The sequence below is a fragment of the Trachemys scripta genome, chromosome 1 (genome assembly GCF_013100865.1).
Source record: "Trachemys scripta elegans isolate TJP31775 chromosome 1, CAS_Tse_1.0, whole genome shotgun sequence".
Classification (NCBI taxonomy): domain Eukaryota; kingdom Metazoa; phylum Chordata; order Testudines; family Emydidae; genus Trachemys; species Trachemys scripta.
Window position 1 is genome coordinate 45,167,822 of NC_048298.1, and position 19,124 is coordinate 45,186,945.

The 19,124-nt window shown below is 40.6% G+C and overlaps 1 protein-coding gene across 3 annotated transcripts in view; it reads left to right on the forward strand.

Annotated features, from left to right (window-relative positions):
• The window catches only part of ASZ1 (ankyrin repeat, SAM and basic leucine zipper domain containing 1), a 97,416-nt gene that overhangs the window by 69,370 nt on the left and 8,922 nt on the right, over window positions 1–19,124 (forward strand). For all 3 annotated transcript variants that reach the window (XM_034768808.1, XM_034768814.1, XM_034768821.1), the window contains 6 exons: window positions 1,269–1,380; window positions 3,923–4,057; window positions 6,900–7,024; window positions 9,601–9,676; window positions 11,272–11,328; window positions 14,898–15,010. In XM_034768808.1, coding sequence (XP_034624699.1) covers window positions 1,269–1,380; window positions 3,923–4,057; window positions 6,900–7,024; window positions 9,601–9,676; window positions 11,272–11,328; window positions 14,898–15,010 — 618 coding nt within the window. The remainder of the gene's footprint in view (window positions 1–1,268; window positions 1,381–3,922; window positions 4,058–6,899; window positions 7,025–9,600; window positions 9,677–11,271; window positions 11,329–14,897; window positions 15,011–19,124) is intronic.

A 19,124-nucleotide genomic window follows, 5' to 3' on the forward strand; every position in this document is an offset into this window, starting at 1 on the left:
CTCCCCACTCCCCTAAGTTCCCTGTGTGGCAACTGCCCAGCAGACTATCAATTGCAGTTCAGCTGTCCCTCCCTCCATTGCCATGTGCTGCTCCTGCCCTCTGCTTCTGAGCTGCTCCCGGGAGCCTCCTGCTTGCCGTGTAGGAGGCGGAAAAGAGGGGGGCTAATGTCAGGGTGTCCCCCTCCCCCCATTCCTGCCCCCACTCCTGTATCTCATCTCCACAGATCTGCAGGGGTGGGGGGACACGACAGGGCTCAGAACAGAGGGAGCTTGCTGGCAGCAACTACTGTCTCAACTTCCTGATCTACTTAAAAAGGCAATGAACTTAAGAGTGGAGTCAGCATACTTAAAGAGGCAATGTGTATCTCTCTCGCTCTCTCACACATACACAAACACACACACACACACACACACACACACAATATCTGTCTCTGTGTCTCTCTGACATGCTGTCTCCCCTCCCTCCATTCCTGCTGCCTTGTAGAGTGTGAAGCTACATTAACAACAATGTGTTAATCCTTGAGGGCTCAACTGACAGCTGCAGTCCACAGGGCCCTGGGCTGGAACCCGGAGTAGAGGGCGGGCCCGGGTTCCCCCCAAACCTCCCAATTGACCTGGACTGTGGGTTCTTCCAGAGGGGAAGGTCTCTGGGCTGTTCCCCAACCCACATGGTGAATCTCTGAGGCAAGAAAATCCGCCAATAAGCGCAGGACCCACCAAGATAGAGGAGGAACTTTGTCACAAAATATATATAAAATATATATATATAGTCTTTTGTCTGTCAAAAAAAATTTCCCTGGAACCTAAGCCCCCCCCATTTACATTAATTCTCATGGGGAAATTGGATTCGCTTAACATCGTTTTGCTTAAAGTAGCATTTTTCAGGAACATAACTACAACGTTAAGCGAGGAGTTACTGTATTATACTCAAATTGCTGATACATACTAGCAATCTTGAGTATCTTTTTGTCTAGGAATATAATACTGATTTTCTACTTACTGATATTTGTACTTCTGATTGCAGTACAATAGACGCTTGACAGGATAGGTGTTAATTGGGAATATAGGCCCTATTCTTTACATCATTCAGTATGTGCTTAAAGTTAAGCATCTGCTTAAGGCCAATTGACTCTAATAGGATTTAAGATTGCATTTAAAGTTTAAGCTCATGCTTGAGTGTTCTGCTGAATCTTTGCTGAGTCAATGCCATACAGCTGATACCTTAGCTAACGTTTAGTATTTTAACAAAAATTCCTCTTTTTTCCAAGGAAACAAATGACTCCGCTAATGTATGCAGCTCGAGAAGGACACCGTCAAGTTGTTGCTCTTCTTGTTGCTTCTGGATCACAAATAAATGCCCAGGATGAAAATGGTTATACAGTAAGCAAGCTACTTGTATATACTGTATGTGATACTGAATTGGGTGTTTACTTTTCACATTTACTACTTGTTCCTCAGAAATACCCTTCACTCTAGTGCTCCACCTTGCCAAATTTTTCTGGAACTGATTCCGTCTGGCACCATTCAACAACTTTTTCTGAATCAGAAGAGATTGTTCCTTAACATGGCACTTGCAGTAGCGGCTTTGACTTTTTTTTTTTTTCTTTCCTTATCTAACCTTATCTCTCACCTATCTGTCATCTGTTGCCATCAGGGGTGTGAGCAAGGGGGGGAAGCAGGGGCACGCTTCCCCCCAGTAATCTCTCCGCCACCACCCCCAGCTTCTGCCCTGTCCTCCCCCCTGGGATTCCCTCCCCTGAGCCCATCCTCCCTCTTTCTGCCAGGGTGGGAGTTGGGCTGAGCGCAGCTGAAGGGACATGCCTGAGAAAGAGACTGCAGCTAGCGTTCCCACTGAGCCCCACTAGATGACGCCCAGAGCAGGGAAGCAAAGCTGGCAGCCCAGCTCTGCCAGAGGGTGCGCGGGGAAGCCGGCTGATACCCGTCCCTTCCTTGCCTGCAGCCTCCAATAAGTGTTTGGGGCCCACCTGGGATGCCGAAGAAGGGAGCTCAGGACAAAGGTGGGCGGAGGCAGTGGAAATGGGGGGGTTCTGTGGGGATGGGTAGGGTGCCTGGGGAGGTGGTGAGGGAGGAAGGAGAGCCTGGGGACATTGGATGGGGTGCTGATGTTTAAAGTGCCCCCTGTGATGTTCCCTGATGTTATCTGGACCGGTCATCTGCTAGGTCACTCCAATCTTCGACTCTGGGAGCCAGCCTTACCCTGCTCTGCTGTGAGAACCTCCACTCCTGGGCTGTTCATCACAGCCTCTAGCATGTAAGCTTCTCCCAGCTACATGAGTGAGCACTTTTGGCCAGCCGCTGCTTGCAACCGAATGACACCAGCGTATATCTCCGGTCCCAGACATAACCCTTGCAGTGTCCAGTTATGCTCGCTGGACACTGCAGGCTTACATGAGTTTGTCAATTTAACAAAGAAATTGATATATACCAGGCTTGTTATCCCAAGGGGAGTCTCTGACACGCTTCAGACCAAACGTACTGCTTCAGGTAGCATAAACAAACAGATTTATTAACTACAAAAGATAGATTTTAAGTCAAAGCACAAGAAGTCAGATTTGGTCAAATGAAATAAAAGCAAAACGCATTCTAAGCTGATCTTAACATTTTCAGTGCCCTTACAAACTTAGATGCTTCTCATCAGAGGCTGGCTGGTTGCCCTTCAGCCAGGCTCTCCCCTTTCATCAGCGCTTCAGTTGCTTGGTGGTGGTGTCTGTAGATGGAGGTGGAAGAGAGAGAGAGCATGGCAAACATCTCTCCCTTTTATCATGTCCTTTCTTCCCTCTTGGCTTTGCCCCCCCCTTCAGAGTCAGGTGAGCATTACCACATCATAGTCCCAAACTGACCAAGGAAAGTGGGGGGGGGTGACTCACTCGAGAGTCCAGCAGATCCTTTGTTGCTGCCTAGGCCAGTGTCCTTTGTTCCTGTGAGGCTGGGCTGGGTTTGTGCCATACATGCCGTGATGAGGTATGAACTGCCTCTCTGCTCCTGGAGAGTTTTTGCCTGGGTTTGTTTTAAGCCTCGAGAACACATTTTCAGCCTCAAAACTATATACATGAAACAATCTATAGCATTACTATAACAGCAATGCTCAGTGCATCATGAGCCTTCTGAAGACACCCGACATGACAAATTTTGCATTGGATACCACACAATCATTTTGTAAGGATGAACATGGGGGTACAGGGTGTTCACCTGATGTACAGAGCATCGCACATCCCCAAAAATAGTCACATTTAAATCCCTGCACATGCCCCTGGTTGCCATAGCATCTGAGTCCCTTTTATATTTGGAGTCGTGGTAGCCCAAAGCTTTGAGAATTGCTCAGAATGGAATTTCAGAATTTCACAGGTATCTTATTGCTTCCTTATTTGCCATTATGTTCCTGTATTTAAAATAATCTGCAAACTGTAAGGTATGGGGTAATTTTGCTATTAATGTTTAAATAAATCAAAATTGTAGAATTTAGAACAAACTAAGACAGTCTATTAAATACACTTGTAGTCCGATGATGTGGCAAAGGGGAGGGAACACCTTCCCATGTGTGAAAGATGAGTGAGTGAGAAAGGGCAGAGTTAGAACTGACTTTGCATATGCGTTGAGAACTTTTGTCATTCATATTTAAATCTGCACTTTAACTTTGAATTAATTTTTAAAACATTTGACAAAATATTTTAATGTCCATTTTTAGTGAATTGTATTCTGTCTGGTCATCTTCCAATCAATAATTAACTTAGTGTAACAAAATGAGATTGTGCAGCGTCATCATAATTAGCTGGTGGAGTTACTCTTCCATGTTTACGTTTCACACAAGTTACCCTATTTTGTTTTACTGAGATAATCTCTGTTTTTTGTCTTGTTTTTTTAAACTTATTCTACCAAGTGAAACAAAATGTTTTATATATAGGCACTGACATGGGCATCCCACCAAGGACATAAAAATGTAGTCTTGAAGTTGCTTGAACTTGGAGCTGATAAAACTCTACAAACCAAAGATGGAAAGACAGCAGGAGAGATTGCAAAAAGCAGTAAACATTCAGAGGTATTGTTCTCCACTAAGGTCTCATTCTGTTTTTCCTGAAATGTTCATGTTCTCACTGGTTGCACAGCTTCCCAGACCAATGTTAATGTAGGCCCTTAAACATGTATTACAGCATATATTTAACAAATATTTATTAATATTATTCAGTGCTATACTGTAGGTGTTCATGATGTTTTAAAAGTTACTACACATGCATTATGTTGCAAAGTTAATGTTGCTGTGGGAACTTTAACTTAAGAATTTCTCTGCTTATGTGTACTTAAATTTCCAGCATAATTCCTTGCTTAGAGTTATTATTTTAATACGCGTTGTATCAAAAATGTATTCACTGACAGTTTTTCTGATCAACTCTTTGAGAAATAGTTGGTTGAATTCAACCAAGATAACTTTGAAATAGATTACATTGTATAGTATTTAGCTACATTTCATTTGGGAGAGTTCTACAGAAATTCAAATAGAAAAACATTTTAAATTGCTTAAATATGAAAAAGTAGCTGCAGGCTTTAGGTAGTATAGTAAATATTAGCAGCTTCAATCATTAGTGCTCAAGGGAGAAGTCTGTCTAAAAAGGTTGAATCATCTCCTGTGGCCCTAGGAGCAGCAACAGAGGGTATGTCTACACAGGGAGCCTCCCAAGCCAGGTCGATATCTCTCGAGAGTTGTGAACTACACTATTCAGCACAGAGCTCGGTGGAATCTGCAACTCCATAGCTGTGATATTTAGCATTTTTCCAAGACTGCATATTTGCAGAAATCAGCATTATTAAAGTGAAATTCACTATTTTTCTGCACCCAGGCATCTATTTTCAGCATCTCTCTCCAGCTTTCCCCACCAGGGGGAGTTCATTGGATTAGAGTGAGTCTTCCCTGCCCTGTTCCTGGGAGCCAGGCAGCAGAGGGACAAGGAGCCAGAGCTGGAATCTAATGACAGTTAGGAAGCGGAGAAAAGAACCAGTATTGCAGACTAGGAGCCTAGGCTGCCTGGAAAACAGTGGAGCAGTCAAGGCCTGGTGATTTGGAGAGATTAGCCATTGGAAACCAGCTACAAACTACTTTTCATGGCACACATTGGCAAGGAGGCTTTGAGCCAGGCTGCCTGAAGAGTGTGGCAAAAAATCCATTGAGAATAATCACTGACAAATTTTACATCACTAGGAGCTTGTGTTTGTGAGGAGGTGAGGGGAATGAGAACAAAGAGTATTCAATAAAGAGACAATAAATTAACATTGCATTCTTGTAGTGGAATTTGGTCTAATTATATGATGGAGTACATGGGCTTGTCAGTCTGATCCAAAGAAATGGGAGGAAGATACACATGATTATCTTTTCCCACCAGAATTTGAGATGAGAATGAGATGAATCTCTGTTGCTCTTTGGCTTCGATCCCTCAACAAAGGAATAGAAACAAATATGAAGTAGAGCAGATCTTCAGTAGGAACTATTGAAAAAATGTTTTGGCCAAGTTGAAGGATGCCTTTCTCTGACCATCCCTTAAAGAGGATTATTCAGTCTGAATGTGAGGAGCCAGCGAAGAAAAAACACCTTGGATAGGAAATGTCTAAACGTTACCATTTTTTACAAAGGATATGCAGCTCACAAAGATTGGCACACTAGTAACAACCCTCACCAAAGACATTTAAGGAGATGCTGACTTCCTGAGGACCAGACATATACAGTGGGTTCCCTAAGAGAATTATGAAACTTTTGCGGTGGCTCTTCAGGCTTCAGTCTCTTCCTCATCCTTCATTAGGATTATAGTCATCTAGGCAAATCATGTCAATGAACTTGATGAAGAGCAAAGAGCTCCTTTCCTTCTGATGTGACCATAAAAAAACAGAAATAAATTTATTTTTAAAGTGGGGAAATCACTGATCAGGATGTCAGACCTTCTTTGTACATCATAAAAAAAGCATAAAATGGGCACAGACTGAATATTTGTTCCTACATTGCAACTCACCTTTGAAGGAATACGCTAGTAATCATGTGTTTGATAGCTTTTCCCTGATGACTTTGTCAGGCTTTTTGATTTAATGCTAGCTTTCTTTCTGAAATCATAGTTTTGTTGATAGTTTAGGAAGAGTACTTGGATCATTGTCCCTGAAGGCAGACTTTAGAGTGACATGTCCCCTGAATGTCAACTTTAGTGCTGTCACTGGGGCCAGAGGTATAGACTGAGCTATCTAATGGAGATTGTTTATATGGTTTTACCATGAGAGAATGAATCAGCAGACAAAAAAAAGTCATTTTTCATTGATCAGTTAGATATAAAGAACACCCAAGAACAAAATCCATTGTTTTTAGTTTGGAATGTTTATAATACTGGTATCTATGTGTGTGCTAATACAGTATATCCATACATTTCTAGGATACAGGAATAAAATACAGGTGCATACACAATCTGGTTCTTGGGAGTGAAGAACTTCTAAGTCTTCAAATCAAAAATAAATATTCAGTTAATTTTAGTTAATATATGACCTCTTTCATCCTTTTATTGTTTTTATTTATCTTCACACTGTACATAATGTTGCTTCACTCTATACTGATGGCTCTTGTTCAGTATTCCCATTGAAATATGATTAGCTTAGCAACATTCACTCTTGGAGATTTAAGTTCCATGGGCTCATCTCTATCATAGATGTTTGCCTTTTGGAAGAATGAGATGACTTACTTGAATTATTCTCCCCAGATAATAGGCCATGAAATAATTTTCCCACCTTTTTTACAATTTAAATTTTCATTGTGCATTGAATTATTCTTGTGTTTATTTAATTAAATAGGACACTACTATACTTCTCTTTTCCTAAATTGAATATTAACTAAATGGTTTTCATACTTTTTTCAGCTTTTTAATTTACTTTCTTTGACTGCAAATCCCTTGCAAGGAAAGTTCCAGAACCAGTTTAAAGACGAGGCTATCCACAGACTCTTGAAAGCGGTCCCTGATGCAGTTAGAGATCATAGAGTTAGGTAAAGAAGGGAAAAAACTAATGCTATTTTAGTTCATTTTAGGTTTAATATTATGAATGCTTTTGGGGTGTGCACATGATTAGCATTAATGCAGAACAGTTTACAGTGTCTATTTTTGGAAATTTTTTTACAATCACATCTAATGTAATAATTTTTTAAAATGAGAAACTGAAACCCCGTTATGAAACACTGAAACCCATCTTAAATTTTGTATTTCCTAACATTTAGGTTCCTTACTGTACAAACTCAATATTACATTACGTAGTTTGGATGCTTCCAAGTTTTTAACAGAGGCCACTGGTACAGTATATACACAATAAACTTTATCTATATCATCAGTGGAGAATGTGACCCTATTGTTGCCTTCTCCATCAGATAATTTCTGACAAGGTTAAGGACTTCTGTTGAGAATGACAAATGCTTTAAAAATTGAGGTTTCTTCTGACCAGAAGCACCCTACATACACTATATGATATTTTAGAAAAGAAGATATTTTAGAGCATGGTAGGGACTTCTGGCTCTTATATGCATCTGTTCTTCCCCTGGCCAAGGTGGGAGATTTTTTATTAAGTGTCCCTCCAGGGATTTGAGTATTCTTTTCACATCCCACACTCAACTTCCTGACAAACAGTTGCTATATAAGGCATTGATTGAGAGGATTTTTACTTAGTTATATTATGTGTATATTTATTCTTAATCAAATATATGAATAAAATATAACTGAGTGGAAAATCCTCTCCCTCATCTCATCATGAGATAAAAGGAAAATGGGAAACTTAGGAAGAAAGGCCAAGTCGTCTGCCTCATTGGCCTTACATATACCAAATTACAAGGCCATTCTGTTGAAATACAGTTATGCTGTTTGGGAGAATTTATCCCTTTTAGAGGCATGAGCACAGGAAATCTTGTGATTAAAGTACCGGACTTTGTCTAAACTAGGAAAATTTGCACTGGTGGAACTATACCAATGTGGTTATATCAGTACAAAACTAATATAGATATGCTATACTAATGCAACGCACAGCTTTCATTGTGCAATTTACCCTAGTAATTTACTAAATTGCACAAGTGAAAGGGCCATCTCGCTCCATTGCAGCACATCAACACTGAGGGTTTGTATCCATGTAGTTACACCAGTGCAAAAACCTAGTTTAGATAGGGCCTGAAGGCCTGGGTTCTATTCCCATCCCTTTCACAGAATTTGTGTGATTTTTTTTTTTTTTTTTTTTTTTTTTTTAAGCAAGTCAATCATAGCCTCATTTTCGGAGGTACTGAGCAACTGGAGTTCCTATTGGCTTCAGCTGCAGTTATGGGTGATCAATATCTCTAAAAATCAAGTCTCTAATGCAGTGGTGGGCAACCTGCGGCCTGTGGGCCACACACGGCCCATCTTGGTAATCCACTGATGGGCCGCCAGATAGTTTGTTTACATTTGCATAACCGCCCACAGCTCCCAGTCGCCACGGTTCGCCATTCCTGGCCAATCGGAGCTGTGGGAAGCAGCAGCCAAGCCCGCGCCACTTCCCACAGCTCCCGATAGCCAGGAACAGCGAACCGCGGCCACTGGGAGCTGCAGGCAGCCATGCAAGTGTAAACAAAAGGGTCTGGCTGGCCACCAGCGGTTTATTTTGATAGGCCGCAGGTTGCCGATCACAGAACTAGAGTCTTCTGGTAGAAGAGTAGGGTTTTCAGATGGTTGTTCTCCAGGAAAGGCTTTCAGATTTTAAATTCACTCCATATTTGGTCTGAAATAAACTTGACTCTGTTAATGTAGGATTTTGGTGAGGGAGCAGTGAGGTAATGGCTTATCTTTTTGCCTTTTGCATGGTGTTGTTTGGAATATGCATTTTTGATTGGCTGTTAATTTTCTGGCTTTTGACGGCTGCTGGGTTTTATTTCTTCTTATACTTTTAAAATTATTTCAAAGGCCGCAGGGGCCCAGGATAGGTGTGCTTACCTTTCTTATTATAAATCTAAAAACAAACAAGCTGTGATGCTTGTCATGTACATATCCACTTTACATAAAGGGTGGCTAGTGATTAGAGGGCAGAGTTAAAGTACACCTCTACCCCGATATAACGCTGTCCTCGGGAGCCAAAAAATCTTACCGCATTATAGGTGAAACCATGCTATATTGAACTTGCTTTGATCCACTGGAGTGCGCAGCCCCACCTCCAGGAGCGCTGCTTTATCGCATTATGTCCGAATTCGTGTTATATCAGGGTAGAGGTGTAGTTTGATGTACCATAACTGCATTTCCATATTTTGCAACATTTGGGATGTTTTTGAAATAGTAACCTTAACTTTGAATTTCCTGCCTGCAGCCATTTGATTTTTAAAATTACAATGATTTACTAAAGATTTTTTTTTTTAATTTAAAGTATTCATACCAATTTGCTGCTTTAATTACAGTTTTGTGAAGTGCTTTGCCTGGAAATATGCATCACTTTACTGACACACATGCATGCATGTGTGTGTTTGTGTTTACCTATTAGAGTTTAGACAACTGCTTTATTTATGAAAAATAAATTTGCCACTTTTTTTTCTTTTTGTGACTCGTGCAATAATATGTATAGTTCCTATGCAGCCTTTGGTGACCTAGAAGTGTTTTTACATGGTCTTGGTCTAGAACACATAACAGAGTTATTAAAGGTAAGATTAATGTAGTGAAATTGCATATTTTAAAAATAGTTTGTAAATTATTAAATGCGCTTCATACTACTATGACCCTTAGATTTTTCGGTGTTAGATTGTATACTTTTGTCAAGTCACATTTTAATGCATTTATTTGAAAATAAATGAGAAAATTGTATCTGAAATGCTACATGTAAAATTTGTTTAAGTGATAGTCATAGAGTTTAAGGCCAAAAGGGACCACCAGATCATCTAGTCTGACCACCAACACGACCCAGCATCCGCACACTAAATACAACAACCAAAATTAGACAAAAGTATTACAGCCCACAGTAGACTAGACTATTACATGCCACAGCAGAGATTTGGAGGGACCAAGGTGCAGTGCCAGAGGACCCTGCAGTGACAGGGAATTGATTGAGATATAGCCAAATAATCGTGACAATGACCCAGACCCCATGCTGAAGAAGAAGGTAAAATACTCAAAGGTCACTACCACTGCCAGTTTAGCCTGGGGGAAAATTCCTTCCTGACCCCATATGTAGCAATTGGTTAGACTCTAAGCATGTAAGGTAGAACAAGACAGCCAAGCACCTGAGAGAGAGAATGCTCGGTGCCACCTCAGAGCTATGGCCATCCCAGTCCAATGTCCCATCTGCAGCCGTGACATCCATGATACTTCAGAGGAAGAAGATTAAATACATGCACGTACCTGTGCGTGCTCTCTATTTATTGAGGGAGGCAGGGGAAATCCCTTCCTGACACCTGTTGGTGGCTGGCTGAAACCCTGAAGCATGAGCTTTAGGAACTGAAGACAAATCGGAAGTGAGACCTGCCTCCCTACATCACAAGCAACCCTGTTATATAATCCAACTTCTTATTGTCCTTAAATCTAATTAAGTTGTTTTCCTCCCACTGCTCCCCATAGAAGGCTGTTCCAGAAACTCACCTCTCTGATGATTAGAAACCTTTTTCTAATGTCCAGGCTGAATTTGTTCATGGCCAGTTTACACCCATTTATTCTTGTGCCAACATGCTCCTATAGTTTATACAGCCCTTCACCCTCTCTAGCATTTACCCCGATGTATTTATGAAGAGCAGCCATAGCCCTGCTTAGCCTTCCTTTGTGAAACTAAATAAGCCAAAAGGTTGCTCTCTAGTTATGACACTCACTCACTCACTCACTCACACTCTCTCTCTCTTTTCCAAGTCACTCAAGCACTGCTCCTGCAAAAGCTGCCCAGGCAGATCTCCCCCCGCCTCCCACCATAGTGGCTGGGGGGAAGGCACACCAGGATCGAGGGTCCCCCATTGCCCCATTGGCAAGTCAGAGCAGGGGAAGGAGGAGGCCCTCTGTGGTCCCATTGGCCAGTCAGAGCAAGGGTGTTCCTCTGATTATTACGTAGTTTTTTTAGCAGACTAGCGATTAAAACTTCCAAGGAATTGAGGCTTAGGTATATGCATTAGATATTTTTAGTATTATGAATACATCTGAGAAATTTTACAATGCCCCTTTGATAATTAACCTGTATAGCTACATTTCTAACTTTTTTCTTCATAGTCTTTCTTCTAAATTTCCATATTTGCTAAGTGAAAACTTTTGTTTCATACAGGAAAATGATATAGCTTTAAGACAGCTTTTGACCATGAGAAAAGATGATTTTACACAGGTCAGTTTAATGTTTTAGAACTCTTTCTAATTTATTTTCACTTCATTTATATTCCTTTGTTTGTTTGTATATCTTTATGAAAATTTTTAGAGGGAAAAATAAGGGGATCAATAACTTTTTCTCTCAGAAATCCTGATGAATTCTTATTTGCTTTCAAGATCTTGGCATCTGAATGTAGACTGCCCTTTGTACACTGTTTTAAAGATCAATCTGTGGGGTATATCATCAGGCAGATCCTAGAGTTTGAGACCAGTCTAATGCAATTTTTGAGCTGTTACCATTCCTTCATTTTAGCTTACATTTTATTAATTAGAACTGCCATATGATGACTAAAAGTTTGTTATCTAAGTAATCGTAATATCTTGTGATTATTCGGCTAGCCATAAATCAGTGCTGTTTTTTAAAGAATGGTAAAAGTAGTGTGTGTGTATGTATGGTGTTAATGCTTTATTTGTTTAAGCCAACTAGCTAAATACATAACAACTACACTTTAAAAAGACAAATAAGCTTAACTGCTACTCTAGATTTGTAAACGCAGCATGGGATCTGAGTTGGAGTCTAGGTTATTTTCTACATGTGTGCTGTTACCAGTTATAAAAATAGTGTGGGCCAAATTGTGCCCTCAGTGTGGGCCAAATTGTGCCCTCAGTTATACTTGTGGGATCATGCTGTCTTCAGTGGGCATGCAAGAAGTCTAACTTAAAACCCCATTATAAAAATGGGGAAAATAAGGTTTTCAGAAATAATTGACTTGTCCAAAGTCAGAGTGAGTGGAAAAGGCAGGAGTGGAACCAAGGTCTCTTGACTCCCAGGGCTCATCTACTTTTTCAGTTATAATTGAGTTGGGGTACTCAGTGTCTACATGATTGTTTCCTGACCCAGTTACAACATACAGCACAGTGCCGGTTTGTAGTTTAGGTGGTTCTTCAGCTAAGCACTTGTAGTGCTCACATTCCAATAAGCATAATACGCGAAGGCAGTTAAGATGAAGTCTATAAAATAGAATTGTATGTAACCAGGCTAGGGGATAGCCATCTAGTAACTAGATCAGTGTAGTCTGGTGCCCTATCATCATGGTTCTACAAGTGTCAGCCATCTTGAATTGTTAATTGAGTACACTTCTTGAAACTTATATTTTACGGTAGATATTAGTCTAGTTCTTTCGGAGCTCCCTGTGTGTATTTCACTGTGAGTATGTATGTGCTCCCTGTGCTTGAGACCAGTGAATTCTTGCAAGTAGTGTCTTTTGGTCTGCACCTGTGCCCCTGCTCTCCTTGTGCTCTGCACTGAGGGCATAAGGGGCAGGGCAGACTGACCATCTTTCCAGTTCCTTCTTACCACTACATGGTCTGAGTCAGACTTCTCCATTGTCCAGAACTGATCCTTTCTCTTCTTCCTGTAAATACTCAGTTTTATATTATTCATACCTCATTGTTAGTGTTATCATAGTTCAAGTTAGCTAGAATTAGAATCCCACCACAGGACTTAGATCAGTCGCGGGCACCCTGCAGCCCGCGGGCCGCACGCAGCCCATCAGGGTAGTCCGCTGCCGGGCTGCCAGACAGTTTGTTTACCACGGCCTCTGGAAGCTGCGGGCAGCCGTGCAAATGTAAACAAACTGTATGGTGGCTTGCCAGCAGATTACCCTGATGGGCTGCAGGTTGTCCACCACTGCTCAACAGAGAGTGGCAAAAGAGTTCCAGATCTCCTTAGAAGAGTACCAGGACCCTCAGCATAAGCTCCTAAATATCCGACAAGCTCCATCTGGCTTGCTCTCCTGGTAAATGAAGCCATACTAGAGTCGGCAAGGGCTGTGTGGCATATGCCAGGCCAACTGTGCCCCTACCCCTAAGAGGGCAGAGAAGTGATACGTTGTCCTACCTAAGGGAGCAGAATTCTTTTTCACTCACACTGCCCCAAACTCCAGGGTGGTCCATGCAGCCACTGGCAATAGCACCCAAGGGTCTTCCTTAAAGATGAGGCCAAGTGTATCAATCTTATGGGGAAAATGGTCTTAACATTTACCAGCCTGCATTTTAGGATCTCAAATTATCAAGCTCTTCTCGCCATATATTATCACCTTAACTATTCTAAGTTCCTTGACAGATTCAATTTCAAGCCTTTATTGATGAAGCTAGCAACCATTTTAGCTATACCAGCGAGTTTCTCCCCCCATACTACCTTCCCCATCTCTTTTCACGGACTGCTGTCATGAGGGAATTCTGCAAGGTTGGCTCTGGTCAAAAGGTATTCTGAGCAAACACAGCATGAATACCATAGTTACAATTCCCACTGAAGTGAGTGCATCCCTGGTGCGGTGGAGAGACCCTGGATAGGTGTGTGTAGGAATTTCCTTTCTATCCCCCACACCTGACAAGACAATAATTACGGACTCTTCCCTGATAGTCTGTGGAGCCACATAGACAATCACACAGCATAAGACATTTAGACACCTTGGGAAGCCAGAATACACACAAATCTTCTGGAACTAAGAGCAGTACGAGAATCTTGCAAAGCATTACTACCATTCATACAATCCCAGCACATCCTGATAATGTCAGACAATGTAACTACTGTTTTCTATATGAACAAGCAGGGAGGGGGCACACACAGTCACCCTCGGGATAGAAGCGGTCAGTTTATGTCTCTCATAAGTTGATAGCTATTACCCAGATGCATATAGATACTTTATGCCACCTGGAATTCTCTTTAAAAGAATTTTATATTATTTTCCAAATACCCAGAGGTATTTAGGTCATACATGGAAATTCCAAATGATTAGCATGTGCCTATAAAAGAATAGTAGACTCTTACAAATTTGTATATGCTTTTTGGTGTCATTATGTTAGTTTTTTTTTTCTTGGGGGGGCAAGACTATGGTAAACATCTAGGTTGCTGTTTACAATTGTACTCTAAACAGTCTTGTGGTCTTTGTCATTTTCAATGTACTTTTAGTTAACAAGATAAGCTGGTTTGGGTTAGGTCAGTAGCTGGATTAGACCTCTCAGGAACACCTAGGTTCTACAGGAAATGGTGCTGATGATTCATTAGGTGACTTTCTTCCTGTTGAGTTAATACTGAACCAGTATGATGATATGGAGCATTTTACTGCTGGAGGTGCCTCAGATGACACCTAAAACAGAGGCCCTAGTTATTTGTGATTATTGAAAATCCTATGGCAGGTTTTACAAATATCCCATTTTGGCCAAGTGCCAATGTGAGTAATTACATTCTGTCTACCTATGTTTCCTGTGCAATTTCAATTAGGCATTCTTCACTTCCAGTCTAATTATGTAGTGGTACTGTGCATTATTAAACAGTTGCCATACTTCACCTTCAGTAGTTTGGCTATATTGTAGAGTTAGTTGAAGTGACCCTAAATGTACTTTTTTTAAGTCTGTAAAGTGTTTGGGACCCTCCATGATGAAAGGTTCTATGCTGCTGTATGTATAAATAATTATATTTTGTGTACTTCTAAAATTTAATAAACTAGCTTTTTAGCTTTTTTAATTCTATTGTCTGTTTTAAACATTACACAATTATGTATTTAAAATAACTTTTTTATTTAGATTGGGATTACAAATACCAGAGACCAACAGAAAATCCTAGATGCTGTTAAAGAGCTGCAGGTGGAAGAAGTAAAATTTGGAGAGTTGCCTGAAGTGATGAACTTAGAATTCAGGTAAAATGTCATCTTTCAGTTACATAAATATATATTGAGAATATGGTTGCAGTGTTTACTATAGCACAAAGATGTAATTCTTTGAAACAGAGTATCATGTTACATGTGCTAGTAGCAGGACTCAGCCTTAAATTATGAAAGATGGTGGCAAACACTGAGGAACACCAGTGTTACAATAATTCAGATCATGTAGTTGCCCATTATAGGGATCTGTGTTTCTTGAGGGCTAAGTTGCTGTTACTTTCTGTGATGATGTTGCCATCACTTTGATTGAATATGTGAGATCCTCCTCACCTATCTGGATGCAGTATGTTTTTTTCTCTCCTCTTCTATCTTGTGTGCGGGAAGGCTTTCCCAGCTGTTCTCCTGCTGCACAAGAAACAGCTACACATTGCATCTCTGACTGAGATGTCAGTTTTCTTCCAGCCTCAGTGAGCTCCAAAATAAAATGGAGCAGAGGAAAACCAAAAAAAAAAAAAGACTAAAGAAAAATTATTTTTCCCCTGTTCCATTTTATTCTTCTAAATATATTTTTCTTCTATATTTATCTAATCTATACCTATATATAGCTAGAATAGGAGCTGAAAAAAAACCTACTATAATATTGTTGTCCTCCATTCCACTCCAGAGCATTCATCAGCATAGCTGCTCTGCACTTCCTGCTTCTCCCTCCCACCTCAGCCCTGTGCAGAGCTATCACAGCTAGGGCTGAGAACCAGGTCAGAAATGTGTCTGAACAGCCTCACTCTAATTCAGCAGTACCTCAAGGACAAGTACAGTGGTTCCCAAATCTACCTCCAAAGGTCAAGAACACTTGCGCTTTTGGTCTGTTAGGATCATCACAAAAACAATAGTTGTAATTGCAGTGGTCCTCAGAAAGGCAAGGGAGATCTGCATAATTCCCTACCTGAATGACAGACTGGTTTGGGCCAAACTATTCCGCAGAGACTTGGGAGACATAAAGACTCTGACAATATTCAGTGAACTTGGCATGTGTCAAATCAGTAAAACAGCTCTTTATCTCTAAGGTGCTATGCCATCTCAGAGCAGTAATAAAACAAGATAGAAAACAAGTCATTTTTCCCCTGAGGGAGCCCTTAAGATGGAGGCAAGCTGTGGTGTGAATATACCCTGCACTAGCCTACCAAGGACTAAGTTTTCCCTGTGGACCCTGCTGATGCTCATTAACAGTTTGTTAACGTGCTTTGATCGAGTCCTCTTTGAAAAAGAACTAATCAAAGCGCATTCTTCTTCCTGTTGAAGGTAGAGCTCGCCAAGCCAATTGACAGCAGCCTCCTCAGCTAAGTGTAGCGCCCTCAGACCACCATCAAATCTGGTCAGAGTGCAGTCATCAGTAATGGGTGACATTGTCTGTCTTTGGCCACAGCTGCATGTGGGATCTTCTCGTTGGCTGCAGGTATGAAGGCTGGCTGCACATTGACCCTGGCCCATACAAAATCAGTTCAGAAAGGCCCATGAGCGGTGTGGCAAATCAAGCCAGGTACACACGTGGTCAGGTCATTTATAAGAAACTGGTTTCTGACATCAGCTGCAGGCCATTCTTCATGCTGCATCAATATCACAGAAATCTGGGCAGGGCTAATGTGTAAATAGCCATGTCTTTGGAAGTTGCTCTTCATTGACCACTCGCGTGAAGAACTGCACCAACCATGGGTGCAGTCCTGAGGTGCTTCAGGAACTCTAGCAATACGTTGTCATAGCCAGCAAGAGTGCCACTCCTAATACCACTCAGAATTTTGTCTAGCTTGGTGGCTGTGAACAGCTCTCTATATTGCCAAGTGGCATCTCTCAGATGGAACCTCTGCCATTCATCATGAATTTGTCTGACATGCTTCTCATTTGGGGCCTTTGACACATACAGCAGATGACTGGCAGCTTGATTTGGCATGACAGGTGGTGGCTTAGGGATGGTGGTTGCTGAGCTGTGCTGAGACAATGAATCAAATTCCAGCATTTCTGATTTGAGTGAGAATTCTAGATTCTGAGTCATCACTTCCCATCATGCCTGTCTAGTCATCCAGTGACTCAGTTATCTGGTCAGCAATATATGGATCATCAGAGAATTCATACTGACTGAACAGTTTAGCACATTCAGCCTCAAGGCACAGCATGTAGACTGGATGGTAGCTGCGCAGTACGGATGCACAGGCAGCTTCGAAGATGGCTCCTCAACACTCACTGAAAGCTTCATTGACCGGGATGCATGATGGTATTGAGACAAAACTTTTTTCTAGAGCATCTGAATGTAATGTAAAATGGACCAGTGTTCTCGTCATGCATCCTGTGTGTATCTGGTTCATATCGGGGAAATTGATGATCCAATCAGCAGATTGCATTCAAAGTGCTTTCTAGGGGCTGAATCTGAGTCACTGTAAAACAACATTCCTGATGCAATTCCTTCCCCCAGCGTTGGAGCCATCAGGCTAGTCCTGAGAATACTGCAGCTCAACACTGAGGGATTCTCGAAAGCCACATGCAGCATTTTCTGCAATCAGAGCACATTAATGAACTGTTAATATGTGTCAGCATGGGCCACACAGACAGTATGTATATTTCTGTACTAAATGCCACAGAAGACTGACTCTTCTTCAAGCATACACAGAAGACCTCGAAAGCTTCTCTTTCTCACCAACAGAAGTTGATCCAATAAAAGATATTACCTCACCCACCTTCTCTCTCTAATACCCTGAGGCCAGCATAAGTACAACAAGACCACATACAATCTTCTTCAAAGGTTAATTTAAGGAGCATGAGATTAAGAGAATTAAGTTCAATTAGGCTTCATATATTTTATTCTAAAAGCAAATAGTGCTGCCAAAGAAATGCTGTATTTTTTAAAATAAATTTATTTGGGCAGATTGTCCTTAAAATATAAATGATGAAGAATTGAGTGGAAAATAAAAAAATGAACAGTCTACTGGCTATCTAGAAAAGGAGTCTAAAATACAGATAATCTGTTCCCCACTACAGATTTTTAATTAAATAACATGCTAAATATGTGAAATGCACAAAATGTATGTTATTAGATCAATGGTTGTACCTATAAACCTTATTGTAGCTTTCTGTGTTTTCATGAGTTAAAAGAAATAATAAAGCTTAATGTAGCTTTCCATGTGTTCATGAATTACAAGAAACAAAGCACTAATTCAGGGTCGTGAGGTATACAAAATATGACACAAATTCAATTATTAGAAGTGTTGCACTTTTTAAATAAAACTGTTAGACACATGTATTCTAGGAATCTGACCTTGTGGTTAAATCACAGGCTATGTTTACATGCTGTTATATAAAGATTTTGCTTCCCATTTGTTCAAAGTCATTCTAAAAGGAGGAATATTAGTCATTAAGTCATAGAAAAACTAACATAGTAGAAAATGCTGAACTGATTGATTATAAACTCCCACAGGGTCTCTTGCACTGTTTAGCAACTCATGTTTTAACTTTTTTCTTTTGCATTCTAAAGAAATATGATACCTTTATTTTTCTGAAAATCTGAATTCCTGTTAGGGGTGCAAGGGAAAGTGTCAGTGCAACAGCTATCTCTGTATGCAACATGACTTAATTAAAGTGTTACGGGTTTTTCTATTTCTGCTGAAGTTCAATCTAATAACCATTCCCACTATTTGAATAATTTTAACAGATTCGGTAATGGTAAGTGTTTTACTTGGTTTTATGCCTTGTCATATTTTGTTCTAGACATGATGGAAAGAGATTCTCAACAAAATAAAAATAATTAGTATTCATTTGTGGCAAAGCACAAAGAATGTCATCATTGATTCCAGCCATTTATAAAGTTTATCTTCTGGGTGGAAAGAAGTCCCTATGATAGACTTGCTTGACAGGTGCTCAACATGCATGAGAAACTTTCAAACTGCTCTCTAGTTAGGATCATTTTATTTAGTCCAAAATTTGTATCAAAAATAAACGTTTACTTAAAATTAACGGGTTATTTTTCTGTAAAAAGCCATTCCAGAAGGATTAAAAGTCAGCAATTTACCAAATAAAACTAGATAATAGTTTTTGTTTTGCTCCCCTTCCTTCCATTCCTCTCCCACCTTCATCAAAAAGTAAACAAAATTCTCATCTTTTTAAA